Raw genomic sequence first — 17,574 nt, 5'->3', positions numbered from 1 at the left:
TAAGTACCAACTCAAGGTCTTGGGTTCAATCCCCAGGACCAAAAAAAGAAAAGAAAAGGGAAGGTGGCTGAGGATTGAGCCCAAGGCCTCATACATGTTAGATATGTACTCTACCACTGAACTGCATTCCTGGCTAAGAATTGGCTCTTTATTGCTGGCTATAGATTAAACCATCTCTGCTTTCACACACTGACTTCTTTCACTTACTGTTTTTAGTTATTCTTTCTTTTTTTTTTTTTTTTTGGTCCTGGGTATCAAACTCATGACCTTGCATGTGTCAGGCAGGCACTTTGCTGTTGAGCTAAATCCCAGTTATTCTTATTGGTAAAATTATTTGCATCTTTATGCATGCCTTCGTGTGTGTGTGTGTGTGTGTGTGTGTGTGAGAGAGAGAGAGAGTGCTGTTTCATGGTTTTATAATTATCTAACATTTACCTACCAAGAAAAGTCAATTCAAGAACCTAGTGTTTCCTAGCACTTTTTCATACATAATATTTTAGGCTTCTCACAAATAATGTCCATGGTCCTGATTAATCTCAAACTCAGGCCTAAGGGTTTTCTAATTTTTATTTTTGCCTTGGTACTGAGAATTGAACCCAGGGCCTTTGCAATGTTCCCAGGCCTTTTTTTTTTTTTGTCTTTTTGAAACAGGATCTCTATGCAGTTCAGGCTGGCCTTGAGCTCACTTTGTAGCCCAGGCTGGTCTCGAACTCGTAACGATTTTCCAACCTCAGCCTCCCAAGTGCTGGGATTACAGGCATGAGCCACCACACCTGGCTCCCGGGCCTTTTTTGTTTTTTATTTTGATAGAGATTCTTGCTAAGTTACCCAGGTTGGGCTTGAATTTATGATTCTCCTACCAGAGCCTCTCTCAGTATCACTATTTCATTTTAAAAGGATTTTTCGTGTGTGTTCCACACTGTATTGGGCAATGTAGACATTCAAGAAAAAGTTCAAGTATGTAGATTCTACCTTGGAAACTTACAAGCTGGGACAAGGGGCTCAGTTTTATACAATAGTTTCAAAGTAAAAACATCAAGTATATCATTGAGTTAAATATTGTAGTATAGAATGTTCCATCAGAGTTTCAAAGAAAAATCATTGAGTATTAAGACCTTAGAAATGTCCTTATTTAAGATGCAGGGGTTGAGCTGGCCTTGAAACTGGATAAAATTTTGATGGCCTGCAAGAGGGCAAAGAACCGAAAAAAAAGAGGACAAAAACCAATTAAGGTTGAAATAACATAAAGGCAGAGGACTTTATTTATCACTGATGTTACAAAAATGCCCTTTTCTCTTTTTTGAAACAGGGTGTTGCTATGTAATTCAGGCTAGTTTGGACTCACTGTGTACTCCAGGCTGGCCTTGAACCCATAACAATCTTCCTGCCTCAGCCTCCTGAGTTCTGGGATTACAGGTGTGCACCACCTATAAAATATTTTTTAAATTAGTAAATTACAAATGGCCCCATGTTGCTACTATATTGAGAAACTTTTTTATGTGAGGATTTTATTACACTAGGGATTGAACCCAGGGGTACACTAGCATTGAGTTACCTTCCAAGTATTTCTTGCCATTAGATATTTTAAAACTAAACATTTTATTGCACAAACTAACTTATAAAAGATGATGTGGTAGCATGTGCCTATAAACCCAGCCTTCAGAAAGCTGAGGCAGGAGAATCGCTGCAAATTCGAGGCCTGTTTGGACTACAGAGTGAGTTCAAGGCTAGCCTGAACTGCATAGTGACATGTTGTGTCAAAAAAAAAAAGGTGCTATGACCTGAGTGTTGTAGCGTTGTTACAGATTAAAAACTGGGGTCAATTTAACACCAGCTGAATTAAATCAGTGTGGTGCTAAGCGTCAGGTGTTCCACCTGAGAAAAATTGCCAGCATAAATACAGATGCAGAGAAGATGAAGCTAGGCATTGTGGGTCTCTTAAGTGTTGCTGTTTGAGCCGTTGGTTCTCCTGGAGGTACTCATCATGACTAGCTTCCCAGTGTAAGTTCAACCATTGTCATCGGAGGAGCTCGGGATCTTATTGGTGAGAGTGGCTGTGGTTCACTTTGGGAGAGCTCTGATCCTTACATCCAGCATCGCTTCCTGGCTCTGGAGGGGAAGACATGTTTAATCTCCAGGAGAAATTCGTCATGCTGGCTTCCTGGCATATACTCTACTGTTCTTATCATCGGAGGAGCTCGGGACCTCCATGTTGCTGAGGATGGCTGTAGTTCTTTTCAGGACATCCCTGGACTTTATTATGAGCATGACTTCTCTGCTCCAGTGTAGAACCCTCAATCAACCAGCATAGCTCCTTCACCCTGCTGGCAGAGACTTTGTAGCTTTCACCACTGACCTTTGGGCCTTCCCAGCATGGATCTGTAAAACAGACTGGTGTTAGTCCTTCTCAGGGGCTCTGGACCTCCAGTTGGGCTCATGAGAGGCATTGTCCTGGGCTTTAGGTTTTCATCTGGACTCATTCAGGACATTGCTGTGGCATTCAGGCCCTTGGCTGAATATTCTGAGTCTTTAGTGTTATGAACAAACTTCTTGCACTTTCTGTGTTAACTCTGGGTGACCATCATAAAATTAGATATTCTGTGTCCTGGTTCTAATTATTGTTCTTACAACCCTTGACTACAACAAGCACATACCTGTAATCCCAGTAATTTGGGAACCTGAAGCAAAAGGGTCACAAGTTCAAGCCCACCCTAGACAGCTGAATGACTTGGCAAGACTCTTGTCTCAAGATAAAGGGCGAACTAAGGTTATACAGTAAGTGTGATGACCCTGGGTTCAATCCCACTACTGAGTTGGGGAAAAAAGTGAAAAAGAAGCGAGAGATGTAGCTCAGTGGTAGAGTGCTTGCCTAGCATCAGAATCCCTAGTACATCAAAAAAAAAAAGCAGCTGTCATAAAACCAAGATTAGATGTTTATCTGTCACATCTTAGAACTTTTCATATGGTTAATTGTAGTGGTGATTAAATAAGGGCCTTCACAACTGAGCTATGTTCCTACCTCTTTTTATTTCGAGACAGTCTCACTGTGTTGTTGAAGCTGAATTTGAACTTTAATGCTTTTTACAGAAGTACACCACACACCCAGCTAGCCTCACTCTTTTAGCTGAAGAAAATAAAGGCACAAAAAAAATCGAAGCAGACTTGCCCAAAGTACATAAGTAGTAATTGTAGAGCTAGATTCAACCCTAGGCAGCCTAGCACCAGAGTTTACATTCATGTTTTTCTATATAGAATGGGACTGATGCAATTTTTGTGATACGTTTCTAATTTATGATCCTTTCTAAATAAAACATATACATGGACTTTTGGTGATCTCTGTTGTCTGGTTCATAGTTTTTAAACTTTTTTTTTTTTAAGACCAAACTGGAGATGCAGAAGGCCCTTGCAGAAGATTCCACTGTATATGAATATGACAGCATTTATGATGAGATGCAGAAAAAAAAAGAAGAAAGTAATCCCAAATTACTATTGGGAAGAGATAGAAAGGTTGGTAGCAAAATATGAATTTTTTTTTACTTTGACATGTATTTTATATCTTAATTTTATTGAGAGATAAGAATCATCTGAGAGGGGCTGGGGATTTTGCTTGGCGGCATAAGCACCTGCCTTGCAAGCACGCAGTCATGAGTTCAATCCCCAGCACTGATAAAAAAATCATCTGAGAAAAAGCTAAACATATGCAGTAGTGTCCAGATGTTGATAAAGTATATAAAATATGTGAAGCACCTCTAGTTTCAGATTATTGATTTGCTTTGAGGGCCAAGGAAGCCTTACATACAATATCCTCACAGTAATTGAATAATCTTACTGTTTTGTTAAATGTTTTGAAAATTTTTCCTTATAAATTTTATGTACCAAACTTTGCCCATGCCTTGTACATGTTAATGTGTTTTAATACTACATGCTTTATTATCCTCTCAGTTTTCTTTTGCTTCCTAGCTAGTAACTGAATTATTTGCCTATACCTAATATGATACTGTTTTCAATTTGAAAAAAACCGTGGGGGTAGGTATTGAAATAAGTTCAAATTTTCTTTTTATGATTCTTGTTCTTTCACATGCACAGACTGAGGATCTTTGCAACTAATACTACGTACAAGAAGAGTGATGGTAACAGAGTTAAAGCTACTATTAATATATTTCTGCCGTGAAAAATTAGGAACTTTTGTGATTCAGTTTATTAAGATAATGACAGGAAACAGAAAAATGTTTACTTACCTTGATCATTTGTAAAATAGTAAAGATTTCTGTGTTACACTTAAATTTTTATTGAAAATAATTTTAATATTGGTGAAACGACAATACTATTTGGGCTAGCCATTTCTATACTAATAAATTGATTATACGAATTATAACAGTATTATTTTTGACCCTTTCCTACATACTCTTTTATTCTTCTCCTTTAGCCCAAGTATATCCACAACTTACTAAAAGCAGTTGAGATCAGAAAAAAGGAACAGGAAAAAAGAATGGAAAAAAAAATACAGAGAGAACGAGAAATGGAAAAAGGAGAATTTGATGATAAAGAGGCATTTGTGACATCTGCATATAAAAAAAAATTGCAAGAAAGAGCTGAAGAAGAAGAAAGAGAAAGAAGGGCTGCTGCACTAGAAGGTAAAATGGGAGGAACAAATGTACAGGGAAACCAGAATCCTTACCCTCACTTAGCCATTGGCTCTGGCACTGAACTTTTAGGTTATAAAGTAATTATAACTCTTCATTAACTGTTATTTTTGATGGACTTTTCATTTGATTCCCATTTTGATTTCACTATGATCATTAGAAGTTGTTGGCTTATTACATGATTCCAATTGAAAAAACATTTATTACAAGTTATAACATTATAACATTGTCAAATGCATTGTAACTTTAAACTCTTAATTTTTTGATAATAACCTCACCACTAAAGGAGATCAATGGGGTAGTTAGAAAATGAATAACATTAATTGAAAAAAGAATAAATATGACACATGTACAGGGACTAAAGAATATCTTAGTGGCTTATTTTAGTGTTTTCTATTCATGATTACTTCCTAAGTAGTATGTATACTTACAAGCAATTTAGTTGGCAAGTGTTCTTCATCTTTAAGTGAAAGAAAACCTATCTGTAAGATTCTGTCTAAACATCTACTGTGTATTGTTCATGTAGAACCACCAGTTAGCAAACTTTAAAGGACCAGATAGTAAACATTTTAGGCATCTGATCTGTATCACAAGTACTTAGTTTTTCCTTTATAGTGCAAAACTAGCGGTGGACAATATATAAACAAATGGACAGGCTATGTTACAATGAAAGTTTATTTATAAACACAGGCAGCAGGTCACATTTGGCCTAAAGATTATAGTTTGCCAACTCCTGATCTAGAAAAATAGTTTGTACATACATACATCTATGGATCATGTACATTCTACATAATGTAAACAAAATTGCTCTGTGCTTTATTGAATACTATATTTTTTCTTTGTTTTCCTCTTTTAGCACGTTTGGATGTAACCAAGCAGAAAGATCTCAGTGGATTTTATAGACACCTCTTAAATCAAGCAGTTGGTGAAGAAGAACTACCAAAATGCAGCTTTCGTGAAGCCAGGTGAGTGATGACAAATGGAATGGAATATTTAGAAGAAAGGTACTGTTAAATAATCTGTGGGTATAAAGTTTATAGGGCTATTTTAATTGAAAGATAGATTGAAAATTACAGCATTGTACGTTGTATTGTCAGCCAGTTTGACCTAATTGGAATCTCTAGGAATTTGCAGTTTATTACTTTTATTTTGTTTTTTTGTTTTTTGTTTTGTTTTAGCACCGGGGATCGAACTCATGACCTAATGCTTGCCAGACAGGTGCTTGTGCCACTAAGCCAAATCTCTGGCTCCAGTTTATTAATTTTAAAACATATATATTTACTTCAAGATTTTTTTATTCTACAATTCACAAAAATTATTATAATTTACATATCAATATTCTCAGTTGTTTCTAAAATCAAAGTTAGCACTTTTCACAGGGGACTAGTCCTAGGGATTGAACCCTGTGCATGCGTAAAAGGCAATCCCTCTTAATCCTGAGCAACGTCCCCAGCCCAATTTAAATTCTTTTATTTTATTTTACTTTATTTCATAGAGGATAAAACCAAGGAAAATAAAACAATAAAGCCAATCAGAATAAACTAGTATAAGTGGTACAGGACTTCAAAGCCTTACAAAATCAGCAATAATTACCATAATGCCTTTTGTTGTTTACAAACTAGCTGCAGATACCTTCAGACATAGTAAAAAAATCGAACAGAACAGAATAGACTAGAAATAATAAAAATAAAACAGTGAATGCAGCTGGGAATTTAGCTCAGTAGCATAAACGCCTGCCTTGCAAGCGCATGGCTATGTGTTCGATCCCCAGACCACAAAAATAAAACAATGAATACAATAAAGGACTTTAAAATAAGCTAATAGTAAATCCAAAATGGCTTCCTGATGAGGCCTGATCCCAACCCCCCACCCTGCAATCCACAAATGGTGCTCATGGAGAGAGACGTGGATATGGCTGTCCCCACTCTGCCAGCGGCTCTTGCATGTTACTGGTTTCCAGGCAAAGGATCATCTCCTTGAGGACCTGGTTCTCTCTGCAGTTCATGAATTCCAATTTAAATTCCTAATGTAGGGCTGGGGATTTAGCTCAGCAGCATAAGCGCCTGCCTGGCAAGTGTGAGGTCATGAGTTCAATCCCCGGTACCGCAAAAAAAAAAAAAAAAAGAAAGAAAGAAAGAAAAAATTCCTAATGTACAAAATTTCTGAATATATAAATGCTTTATGAATCTTATAAATAATTTTAATGAAGAAGCAAAGCCAAATTATGCTCATCTTTTTCTCTTTTTTAAATTGAAATTATAGGTATCTTTTATGCCCTGGTGCCATAAAATGGTTGCTGTCAGAATTAAGGAGAAATTGGGAATCAGGCACAGCATTGTATATGCATATTCAGATAATACATAAGAGTGTTTTGTTACTGTTTTATGGATAGACCCAGTCCCCATGAAATATAGTTCTTATATCAGAGGCTAAAACTATATTGTCCAGTATGTAACTACTAGTAACTATAAAGTCTTTGCCAGGCATGCTGGCACACACCTGTGATCTCAGCACTCAGAAGACTTATGCAAGAGAAACAGTTTGAGGCCAGCTTGGGCTACCTAATGAATTCAGGGCCATCCCAAACTACATAGTAAGTCCCTGTCTCAAAAAAATAAAAATAAATAAATATAAAGAAAATCTAAACTTTTAGTCAACACAAGCCACATTTTACTTACTCAGCTGCCATGTGTGGCTAATGACTGCCATACTGGATAGATCAGATACATATATTACTGTTCTCTAGACACTTCTACATTTCTGTTAAATAATGCTGGCCTCAAAATCAAAGCATCAGGATTTTTAAAATAAAATTAAGAGGTATTAAAGGAATAATAAGATGATCATGCCATAACTAATATGACAAAAGATAAAAAAGTTGTCTCAACATGTATGTGAATAAACTTTTGAAAAGAAACATTCTGATTAGAAGATGCAAGTCCGTATTTCTAGTAAATAAGAGAGAGATGGGAGAATAGAATTAAGAGTGAGAAGAGAGAATCAGATTTTTGCTTTTGATTTCCCCCACCCCGGACAGGTTTTGATTCTAGAATTGATGAGAGAAGTTTGAGTCTAAGGACATACATTTGAAGATTTAGCTTCTGAATGTAAATTGTAATACATCATAACTTTGTGAATGTTGCGTTTGTTATTGTAGTGATAGTGCCCATGAAACTTCATACCATCATTTATAGTGTACTTTAGAGTTTAATCATTGGTTTCCTAACTAGTAGTGAATGCTTTAGCTAAGAAACTCTGCCAGCAATTACAAGAGAACAAAAGTTGTTGTACTGTTAGTATGAGTGTAGTAAGTGATTAGTAAGAGTATGAGTTAGTATGTTAGTATGAGTTAGTATGAATGTAGTAAGTGATTAGTAAGAATGAATATGTGAGTAATGTGAAAGATTAATGAGTAATATGTAAGAGGCTGGTGCAGTGCTGCATGCACATAGTCCCAGTTCTCGGGAACATAAGCCAAAAAGATCCCCTGTGCCCAGGAATTCAATCTGCACAGCATAGTAAAACCCCATCTAAAAGAAAAGAAAATTTATTTTGCCGCTGTTTTGCTGTAAAATAATCATTTTCACATATTTCTAATAGTATTTTTTAATGTTTTTAAAAGAAATAAAAAGCCGAGCATGGTGGCTCACACCTGTAATCCCAGCACTTGGTAGGCTGAGATGGGAGGATCCTTGAGAGTTCGAGCCCAGCCTGGGCTACAAAGTGAGTTCAAGGCCAGTCTGAACTGCATAGCAAGACCCCGTCTCAAAAAAGACAAAACAAAACAGAATCCCAGCTTGAACTTCACATTGTGAAGAACTTAGATCCAGAACATGTCTTTCTTTCTTCTGTTATTCCCTGTTTGTCTAGGCTTAGAACATTCTATAGATCCCTACCTGAAGGTTTTATTGGTCCAATATAGAAGGACAGATTTTTGTCTGTTTCATTCTGTGAATATTAAAGATGTGTGAGGTGCAAAGTAAACAAGCATCACATATTTGCATTTGGATAATCAAAAAGTATGTATAGAGTTGTATTGATCTAAGTATTGAGAAAAACTATATGAACCCTTTCCATAACTAATAAGACATTTTTTTGTTTATAAAGTTCTGGAATAAAGGAAGAGAAATCAAGAGGTTACTTAGATGAAGTAAATTCAGAAAACAGAATACCACAGGAAAGATGTGTTCTTCAAACTCGTGCGATGGAGGAAGAAAATCCAGATGCCGATAGTGATTTTGATACTAAAAGCAGTGAAGATGATGAAATGGAAGAAAATAAAGTGAATTGCAGAAGGTCAAAAGTCACAGAGACCTCCAGGAATTACTCTAAGCATCTCAAGAACCAAAACCACTCAAGATCATCTAGTGAAGAAAGAGGGCATAGTACCAAATACCACACCAAGGGTTCAAAGTCCAGAGGGCATGATAAAAGGGAATATCATCCCCAAGAGAGGCAGTCCAGAGACCAGGAAAACTGTTATATTGACCGGGACCACAGAACAGTAAAGGATTCTCATAAACACAAAGAAGCCAGCCATAAAGATTCTCACTGGAAGAGGCATGAACAAGAAGATAAACCACGGGGAGACCAGAGAGAAAAAAATGACAGAGAATGGAAAAGAGAGAAATATTCTTCAAGAGAACAAGAAAGAGACAGACAACGAAATGATCATGATCAATACAGTGAGAGACATGGGGAGAAGGAAAAGAAGAACAAAGAAAAGGAAGAACACATGAAACCTGTAAGGAAGGAAAGATATGAAAATAATGATAAATACAGAGATAGGGGAAAACAGGAAACAAGTGTTCATTCTTCAGAAAGAAATCACAAAAAAGAAGGCAGATCAAATTCTAAGGCAAAGGAAGAGTTTCTTGACCATGAGAAAGCCAACAAAATGAGGAATATGGAAAAGAACAAAGAAAGATACCAAGAGAAGCCCTCTGGTTCTGAAACATCTCTGGGAGCAAAACACAGACTCTCAGAGGAAAGGCAAGAGCAGGACAGAGAACAAGAAAGACCACCAGAGGCAGTGAGCAAGTTTGCAAAGAGAAGTAATGAAGAAACTGTAATGTCAGCCAGAGATAGATATTTGGCCAGGCAGATGGCCCGGGCTAATGCAAAGACCTATATTGAGAAAGAAGACGATTAATGGCTGCCCCAACACAAAGACATGTGGGAGCACAGGACATTGTAACTCCTAGGACTTTGTTCAGTGAAGGCATGATGAAATGTGTTAACGGTAGTTGAGAATATTTTAAAATGTGTTTTCAAAATTGAAGTCAAAAGTCTTTTGACTGTTTGACTAGAAATATGTATGTATGTATGTATGTATATATGTATGTATATATATAGTATTTCTTTGTCAATCCCATATTGTTGGTTGTATTCAGGAACCGAGTGTCTATATCCCTGCAAGTACTTAATAAGGAAAATTGGCTATACTGCCACCATTAAAAAGTAAACAACTTTCCTAATAATGTTGTTTTTGTAACAGTAGCGGTTTAGTTTTATAAATATTATATTTTAAGTAAAAATATGCAAAAATTTGAAGAATAGGAAAATTATTATACTTTATGATCTGAAACTTGTATTAAACTATAAAATGTAGATCAAGTGTGTTGTTTAATTTTTCAGCCCATACTTGGCTTAAAGAAAAATAAATATGTACTTTAATTCATGCTTTAATTTTAAAAGTAATTTCACTTTTATGTCACAATTCCTTTTATTGTTGTAGTTAATAAAATTAATTTGTAATTCTGAAACTTTGACAAGTTACTAAATTGGTTATATATAAATTTATACTAAGGATGAAAAAGGAGACATTTTTAACATAAATGTCGAGGTAACCTAGTTTTGAACATCTTTCATATACTTTTTAAAAAGTAGTGTACCTTGTTACAGGTTCTATTTGTATATCCACAAAAACTAGAATTGCTAAGTCTTTGAAAGTTACACACTGTAAATTACTGATGGAAAATGGAAGAATTGCTGTGGAGACAGTAGTTTTCTAAATAGGTCTTCTCATGAAGAAAAAGCTGTTTTTATCTCTCATGATACTTATTAGATTTAACATTCATAGATATACTGTTAGAAACTAGGAAAGAATGCCTAGATCTCTTGACACTGTAAATATTGTATCCTAATATAAAATACATTACTAATGACAAATTCTGAAAAGACCCGACTTTCACGGAGGGGTAGCAGCTTACTGTAAATATAGCTTTCTATATGACTTAGGGTGAGGTCATGGGATCCCACAAGTGACAGGCTAAAACTTTTTTTTTTTTTTTTTGGTCTTTTTTGAGACAGGGTCTCGTGCCATGCAGTTCAGGCTGGCCTTAAGCTCACTTTGTAGCCCAGGCTGGTCTCGAACTTGAAACGATCCTCCTGCCTCAGCCTCCCAAGTGCTGGAATTACAGGCATGAGCCACCACGCCCGGCTCAGGCTAAAACTTTTAAACTTTGGTAGTAAGTATAGTTTCTTCATTAGAATTGTTTCGTAATTGGGACCTGTGCATTTGGAAGATTGATTTGATCATAGTGTACAAGATAGTCTAAAGAGGGTTAAGTCAAAGAGATGTGATAAGAAACCGTCAGTTTCCCTCTCCCAGAAGTTCAGAGACTTTCACAAAGCAGTTTGAATAGACAGGAAAAGCTATAGATTACTCTTTAAAATAAACCTACTTAGTTTGATGACATATATCAGTAAGAAACTGAAGATTCCCTAGATATACTCATGTTTTTGCCTGAGCAACCCCACCCTTCTTTTCCTGAAAACCACTGATTTTCTTTGTTCTTAGTCCAGGGGTTCAAATGAGCAGAATAGGTGACTCAAGTTAGGTCAACCCTGAAACTGTCAGAACATACAGTTGTTTTGTACTTACGGCAGAATGCCTGGCTAGCTGGCTGGCAGACAGAATGGTGCTTGCACACAGCAGTAATGAGATACGAAAAGAAAGAACATAATGAATTTGCAGAGAGGAAACATCCATTTCAGAAAGAAATTACCCTTGCCACATAAGATCTCAAGCACTTCCCAGCCTATTCTGCTTGTCTTTGACTTTTAACCCCATAGATTAGTTTTGCTTGTTTTTTAGGCCCTTGAAGTTTTCTCCAACCTATTCTTGGTAGATACTGTATTGCTTGAGCTTACAACTAATGCTTCCAGGAACACTTTTGTACTTGTCTCTTAGTCAATACTACGTGTTTATTACTTGAGTAATTAATAGGAATCAAATTGCTGATTATGCAGCTATTTAGTGTTAGTAGATAGTAATAGTTATATTAAAATATACTCTTACCAGTGTAGGCGAGTTCCAAGTAGTGCATGTTTTGCTTTTGTTTGGGATTCAGTTTTTGTTTCTGGAGTTGTGATGGTATCACAGGTTTCATTTTGTGGTTTCTTGATGACTGTCTTACATATTCTTGTGGGTACAAAGGTGGTCTTGTCTCTCTTAAATGACTTGTGTTGATTTGGGGGGGGGGTATTGGAGATCAAATTCATGACCTCATGCTTGCCAGGGAGGTGCTTGTGCTGATGAGCTAAACCCCTGGCCCCCCATGGTTTTTTTTTGTTTGTTTGGATACCAGGGATTAAACTCATACTTGCTAAAAAGGCGCTGTGCCTTTGAGCTATATCCACAGCCCCTAATTTGTGTAGATTCTTTATTCCTACCTGTGGCTTGTCTTTTTGCTTGCTTGATGTCTTTTAATAAACAGAGACCTAATATTTATAGATAAAATTTATGATTCACTTGATAACATTCATGATTGCACTAGATAGATTCTGTGTGCTCAGTTACATAGTAATTAGCTGCCATGCCATACAGAACAGTGGATTTATAGGACATGTCTATTGCAGAAAGTTTAAAAAACATCACTCATACATCTTACATTTAGGTCTACAGTGCACCTAGAATTAACTTTTAATGTGATGTAAAAGGGATTAAGATTGTTTTTACAGTCAATCATGGTAGTGTATACTTGTAATCCCAGTACTCTGGGAGATTGAGGCAGTTAGGATCAAATTCAGTGCCTTAATGAGATCCTGTCTCTTGAAACTGTAAGTATGTTCTGTATGTCACCAGTGTACATAATGTCTCAATAATAAACATTTTTATGATCTTAAAACTTTTGGACATAAGAATCAGAGGACCTGTTGGTCGTCCTGGTTAATCTTAAATCATTTCTACAGAAAGGACTTATGTATAGGTCTGGTGAGGTGGTGACTGGCTTACTCACAGAACATCAGAACTTGAATGGTGGGGCTGGGGATTTAGCTCAGCGGCATAAGCACCTGCCTTGCAAGCAGGCAGTTGTGAGTTCAATCCCTGGTACTGACAAAAAGGAAAAGTAAAAAAAAAGAACTTTGATGGTGTATTATTTGGACTAGTATAAAGGATTTATTAATTATTTTATGTGTTAACATAAATATATGTGGTCTTAGAAAATGTACTTAAAAGTTGATAAACAGTTGTTTCTCTGACCAGTTTTTAGATGAGAATGACTCAAAATATCTTAACTTTTTCTCCCTCATGTCCTTGTTTACTCTTCCATTAGTCATACCAAATATAGTAAAACCTTGATGTGAAAGCCTAATTCATTCCAGAAACATGCGTATAGTCTTAAAGGTTTTGAGTGTCAAAGCAAATTTTCCCATAAGACACAATGGAAACCCAAATGATTCATTCCACAACCCTAAATATTCATATAAAAATGATTACTGTAGTACAAAATAATAAAATACAAACTGTAAAGAAAAACTTGCACTTTGAAAACCTTTGTGACTATATGAGGGAGATAAGGTTTATTGTGTAGGACTTTTACCCTCACTAATGGAATCACTTCTATTTGTAGCCTCAATCAAATCTTCATGCAACTAACGGAACCTATCTAATGAGTTTTTGCTTGTTTTTGAGTATTTTGTGGGAATGTAACATTGCAGTGTTACAGATCAATTGCTTGCATTGATACAAGCTTTTTTTGGGTGGTGCTTTTCTACAAAATTTGTACTTTCCCACATTTTATGCATCTCTAATCTCATTTGAAGTGAGGGATTTTTCCAACTTTTTGTCCTCTGCAGATGAAAGCTCCATAATCTCTTGCTGTTGGGAAATGATCACCCATAATCCTGTAGTGAGGTGGAGAACCATTGGCTCAGTTCTGACCATGTGATATTCAGCATCAGGTACTACTCATTTTGCAAAATACTGCTCATTTAGCAAGTTAAATTGTATTAGAACTATTTATCTTGTAGAACACTCATGGAACAAGTTACAGCCTGAAGTTTTACTGTGCGTAGTATTATTTTGTATTGTCTTCTCACACACTGGTTGCATTACTGGGAATGCAATGCTTTTTTGTCTCGTTAAAAGAGCAGAAGTATCATTGCCTCCAGAAAGCCTCTCTAATGCCCTTTTGTTTTTAGCAACAACAACTATTCCTTTGAATTCTGTGTTTTATACTGTCAGCATTATGATAATAGTGTCAGGTTGAAGGCAAAGATCCCATATTATTTAACTTTGTGTGCACAGTATCTAGTGTTGATTGGAATTTTAAGTTCAGAAAAAATTTTAACTTCACTATTTTAACTACATTTATAATGGCCTTCAAGTATTTCTTAGAGTTTTTAGGCTGGCAGTGTAGCAGAAGATCCTCCACCACCCCACCCCTGCCAGTGTATTTCAGTTTGTTAGTTGTCTAAGTCATAGTTCCAGTTCCAGTTCCTTTGGTCTCTTAGAAACAGCTGGTCACTGTGATGCATACTGTAAGAACCCATTCCCAATTAACAAGCCATTCTGCCTCTACTTCCTGATTGTTTAACCCTTACAAACCCTACACCACCAGAGATCAGGGCCTGATATTTTGGGAATGACCCTGATCAGTGCTCACCTATGTTAAACTGCCTCCAAATCCTGGGGGTCACTTTGGTGTTTCTGTTTGCTGTAGCAGCTTCAGTTTATAAATTAATGTAAACTCTGTACTATGGTTTGAATATGATTTGTCTCCTCCAAAATTCATAAAATTTAGTCCCCATTATGAAGTGATGAGCTGGAACCTTTAGGAGGTAATATGCTTAGGCCTCTGCTTCTGTGATTAGTAAGTCATCTGAAGAATGGGCCTTTCTAAACAGTGGCTAGGTTTCTTGCAAACTCCGCCTTTCAATAGGTGATGACTTCTGCTGTGCTGGGACTCTGCCAGCAAGAAAGGTGATCAGTTGCGAGAGGGAACCCCTTGATCTTGCACCAGAGCAATCAGTTTCTTTATGATTTATCCAGTCTGGTATTGTGTTTTTAGCAACAAGAGTTTAATGAGGCAATTTGCAGTTTAAAATATTGGTGAGGCACTACAATACACTTTACTGAGACTTAGAAATCTTAAGTCTAATGCATAGTTATCTGCATAACCTTGGGCAAAATAATTTCTTTGAGCATTAGATTTCTCCCCTGTAAAAGCATCTCCCTCATTAGACTGGTGTGAATGCTGCTTGAAGCCACATGTAGTGCCGTGCCTGACACTCCCCGTTAGTATTTATCCTTCTGGTTGTCTTTCATGACTACACATAAGGAGATGAGCCAGTAATGTAGAATGACTTACCTGAGGTTACTTAGCTTGCTACCGGCTGAGAAAGGACTTGAACCTTGTCTTCTCAGTCCTGTTTGGTTTTTCTGTCCATGTTTTAGTGTTAGCAGAATGTCTGATATTAGCAATACTTACAATGGAGAAAAGTCAGGCTAGATAAGTGACATGAGACTTGATGTATTTTCATGTATTCACTAACTAGAAAGCTATGTGTCGGATGTCCTAAATTACTAGGACCCCTGTGGGAGAGAACTTACCTTATTACTGAAGGTTTTGCCTCAGAAGATGTTTGATCCAAACTTTTGCCTTCTCACCATCCTTTCCCCACCTATTCAGTTCAAAACCTGTCGACCGGGGTGACTGACCAGGTAGTGCTATCATGGCCCAGAGCCTGATGTCATGGAAACGTAGTGAGGAGGGACATTGTGAAGAAACAGCCTGCATGATGTGGCAGCTCAAATGAAAGCAACTCCCACATGAGTTGCTGGAGCCCAGTCAGATAGAAAGGCATCCATGCAGTGGGTGGCAGTGGAGACTGCTCAGCAAGGATTGTCAGCCTGAGCAAGCGGAAGGCATTGCAATGTGGGTAAGGAGCAGTCTCAGCCTGGGCTGTCAGAACCTGAATCAGACAAAGGTGCCTCTGGGTAGAGGGCAGTGGTAGCAGTAATGGAATATTGCTTGTACACAGAGGTACTGATCAAGTAAGTAAATGTATCAAGCATCATGGGGGTAGGAAGTTTTATAAAGCAAAATCACAAGATGGGTATAAGGTGGGACAAGCTATGATCAACCTAATAGATTATAAGTATAGTCACTTGGGTAATACTGATCCAGTGGGGAAGCAGGCCATGCATCAAGTGTACATGGAAAGAGCAGGACCTTTCCTGGGAGGTATGGGTCAGGTCTTGGTCCCGGGGGACTGGTGGCTATCTAAAATATTGGTCATTGTTCATCCCTGGGGAAGTAGGTATGTGTAGTAATTCTTTATCTTGAATCCTGACCTTCAATAAATGCACCTTCAGCCACGGTTGCTGAATGTTCTTGTCTTCTGCTGACTTCTTTGAGGGCCTGGCCCTGTCTGACTGCCTATAATATTTCTACCTAACTTAGCTGTCTATAATAAGATACAATGTCAGTAAGGAAAGGATATTCGTGGTGCCATTGTGCTTATTTAGAAGATATGCTTGTTTGTAGGAAATATCCTTCATGATTTTCATCTTAATGGTTAGTATCTGTGCTTTAAAACATACACCATTATGTATTCAAATCCATTAATTCCTATTTTAACATCCATCATGTCACATATTTAATCTTTTAATTTATAAAAGTCTTGTAATAGAGGCTGAGGATATAGCAGTTGTAGAGACCTTGCATGAGCAGTGTCCTGGATTTGATTTCAATACCAAAAACAAAACAAAAACAATAGCTAAATGAATACTGGAAGTCCTTTTGAGTTGCCTAGAGTTATTCTTAGTGATGTGTTCCAAAACTAAAGCCAAAGCCTTAAATATAATCCTTTAACTAAAACATTATACTTAATATTGGAATCAGATTTGTGGCACACCAGTAGCATATGTAAAAAGTAATGCTGGTGTGACTTAATGCTAATTTCTGGACCCATTTTCCCACATCTGTAACCCACATTTGATCATATTATCCTTTACTTTGAGAATCCCTGCCTTAGTATCTTTTTATTGGAAGATCCTACTTCTTCAGTTTATTGGAGATGAGAAGTTTCTGCTTGTTTTCCCCAGTTCCTGGTTCTTTGGCTCTGTGCACCATGTGTTCTATGATCCTTAGTCAATCTCAGTCATGGGTTACCAGGAAGAACAGCTGCTTATAACAATGATGTCACTTTTGGCTGTAGTGATACCAGTAGCATCAAACACAGCCTAGACAGACTGAGCTAACCATTAACTTGCTACTTTTTTTTTTTTTTTTCTGTCTTTTTCCTTTTTATCGGTACTGGGGATCAAACTCACGACTGCCTGCTCGCAAGGCAGGCGCTTATGCCGCTGAGCTAAATCCCCAGCCCCTAACTTGCTACTCTTAACGGTATGAATTAGATTAGTAGTTACAAAGCAAAATCTAAAGCAGACCAGAAAATTATATGCAGTATATAAGTCCTTTAATATGTCAGGTGTTGCCATCCAGGGGTTAAAATTTATAACACAAAATAGAGAAGTGGAAGAAGATGAAGAGATTAGAAGTAAGATTAGAGGCCAGAGGGGTTCATGCTGACCTTGGGGAAACTGGTGGGAAAAAGAGAAGGAAGATATAAGAAGAGAACAGAACTACAACCACAAAGAGGCTAGAAACCACATACATGCATAAAAACAAGATCAAAC

The 17,574-nt window shown here is 37.1% G+C and overlaps 1 protein-coding gene across 9 annotated transcripts in view; it reads left to right on the top strand.

The window, feature by feature from the left end:
* Nsrp1 (nuclear speckle splicing regulatory protein 1) overlaps positions 1 to 10,408 on the top strand; it is a 60,952-nt gene extending 50,544 nt beyond the window's left edge. For all 9 annotated transcript variants that reach the window (XM_003469698.5, XM_063251100.1, XM_013152310.3 and 6 more), the window contains 4 exons: positions 3,379 to 3,507; positions 4,427 to 4,634; positions 5,500 to 5,608; positions 8,751 to 10,408. In XM_003469698.5, coding sequence (XP_003469746.1) covers positions 3,379 to 3,507; positions 4,427 to 4,634; positions 5,500 to 5,608; positions 8,751 to 9,795 — 1,491 coding nt within the window. In that variant the 3' untranslated portion in view covers positions 9,796 to 10,408. The remainder of the gene's footprint in view (positions 1 to 3,378; positions 3,508 to 4,426; positions 4,635 to 5,499; positions 5,609 to 8,750) is intronic.
* Positions 10,409 to 17,574: the final 7,166 nt, after the last annotated feature.

The sequence above is a fragment of the Cavia porcellus genome, unplaced genomic scaffold, assembly GCF_034190915.1.
Source record: "Cavia porcellus strain 051 isolate PalLab524CR breed Dunkin Hartley unplaced genomic scaffold, mCavPor4.1 scaffold_6, whole genome shotgun sequence".
Classification (NCBI taxonomy): Eukaryota; Metazoa; Chordata; class Mammalia; order Rodentia; family Caviidae; genus Cavia; species Cavia porcellus.
The sequence above is the reverse complement of the archived record's forward strand: the minus strand, read 5'-3'. Positions and strand labels throughout refer to the sequence as shown.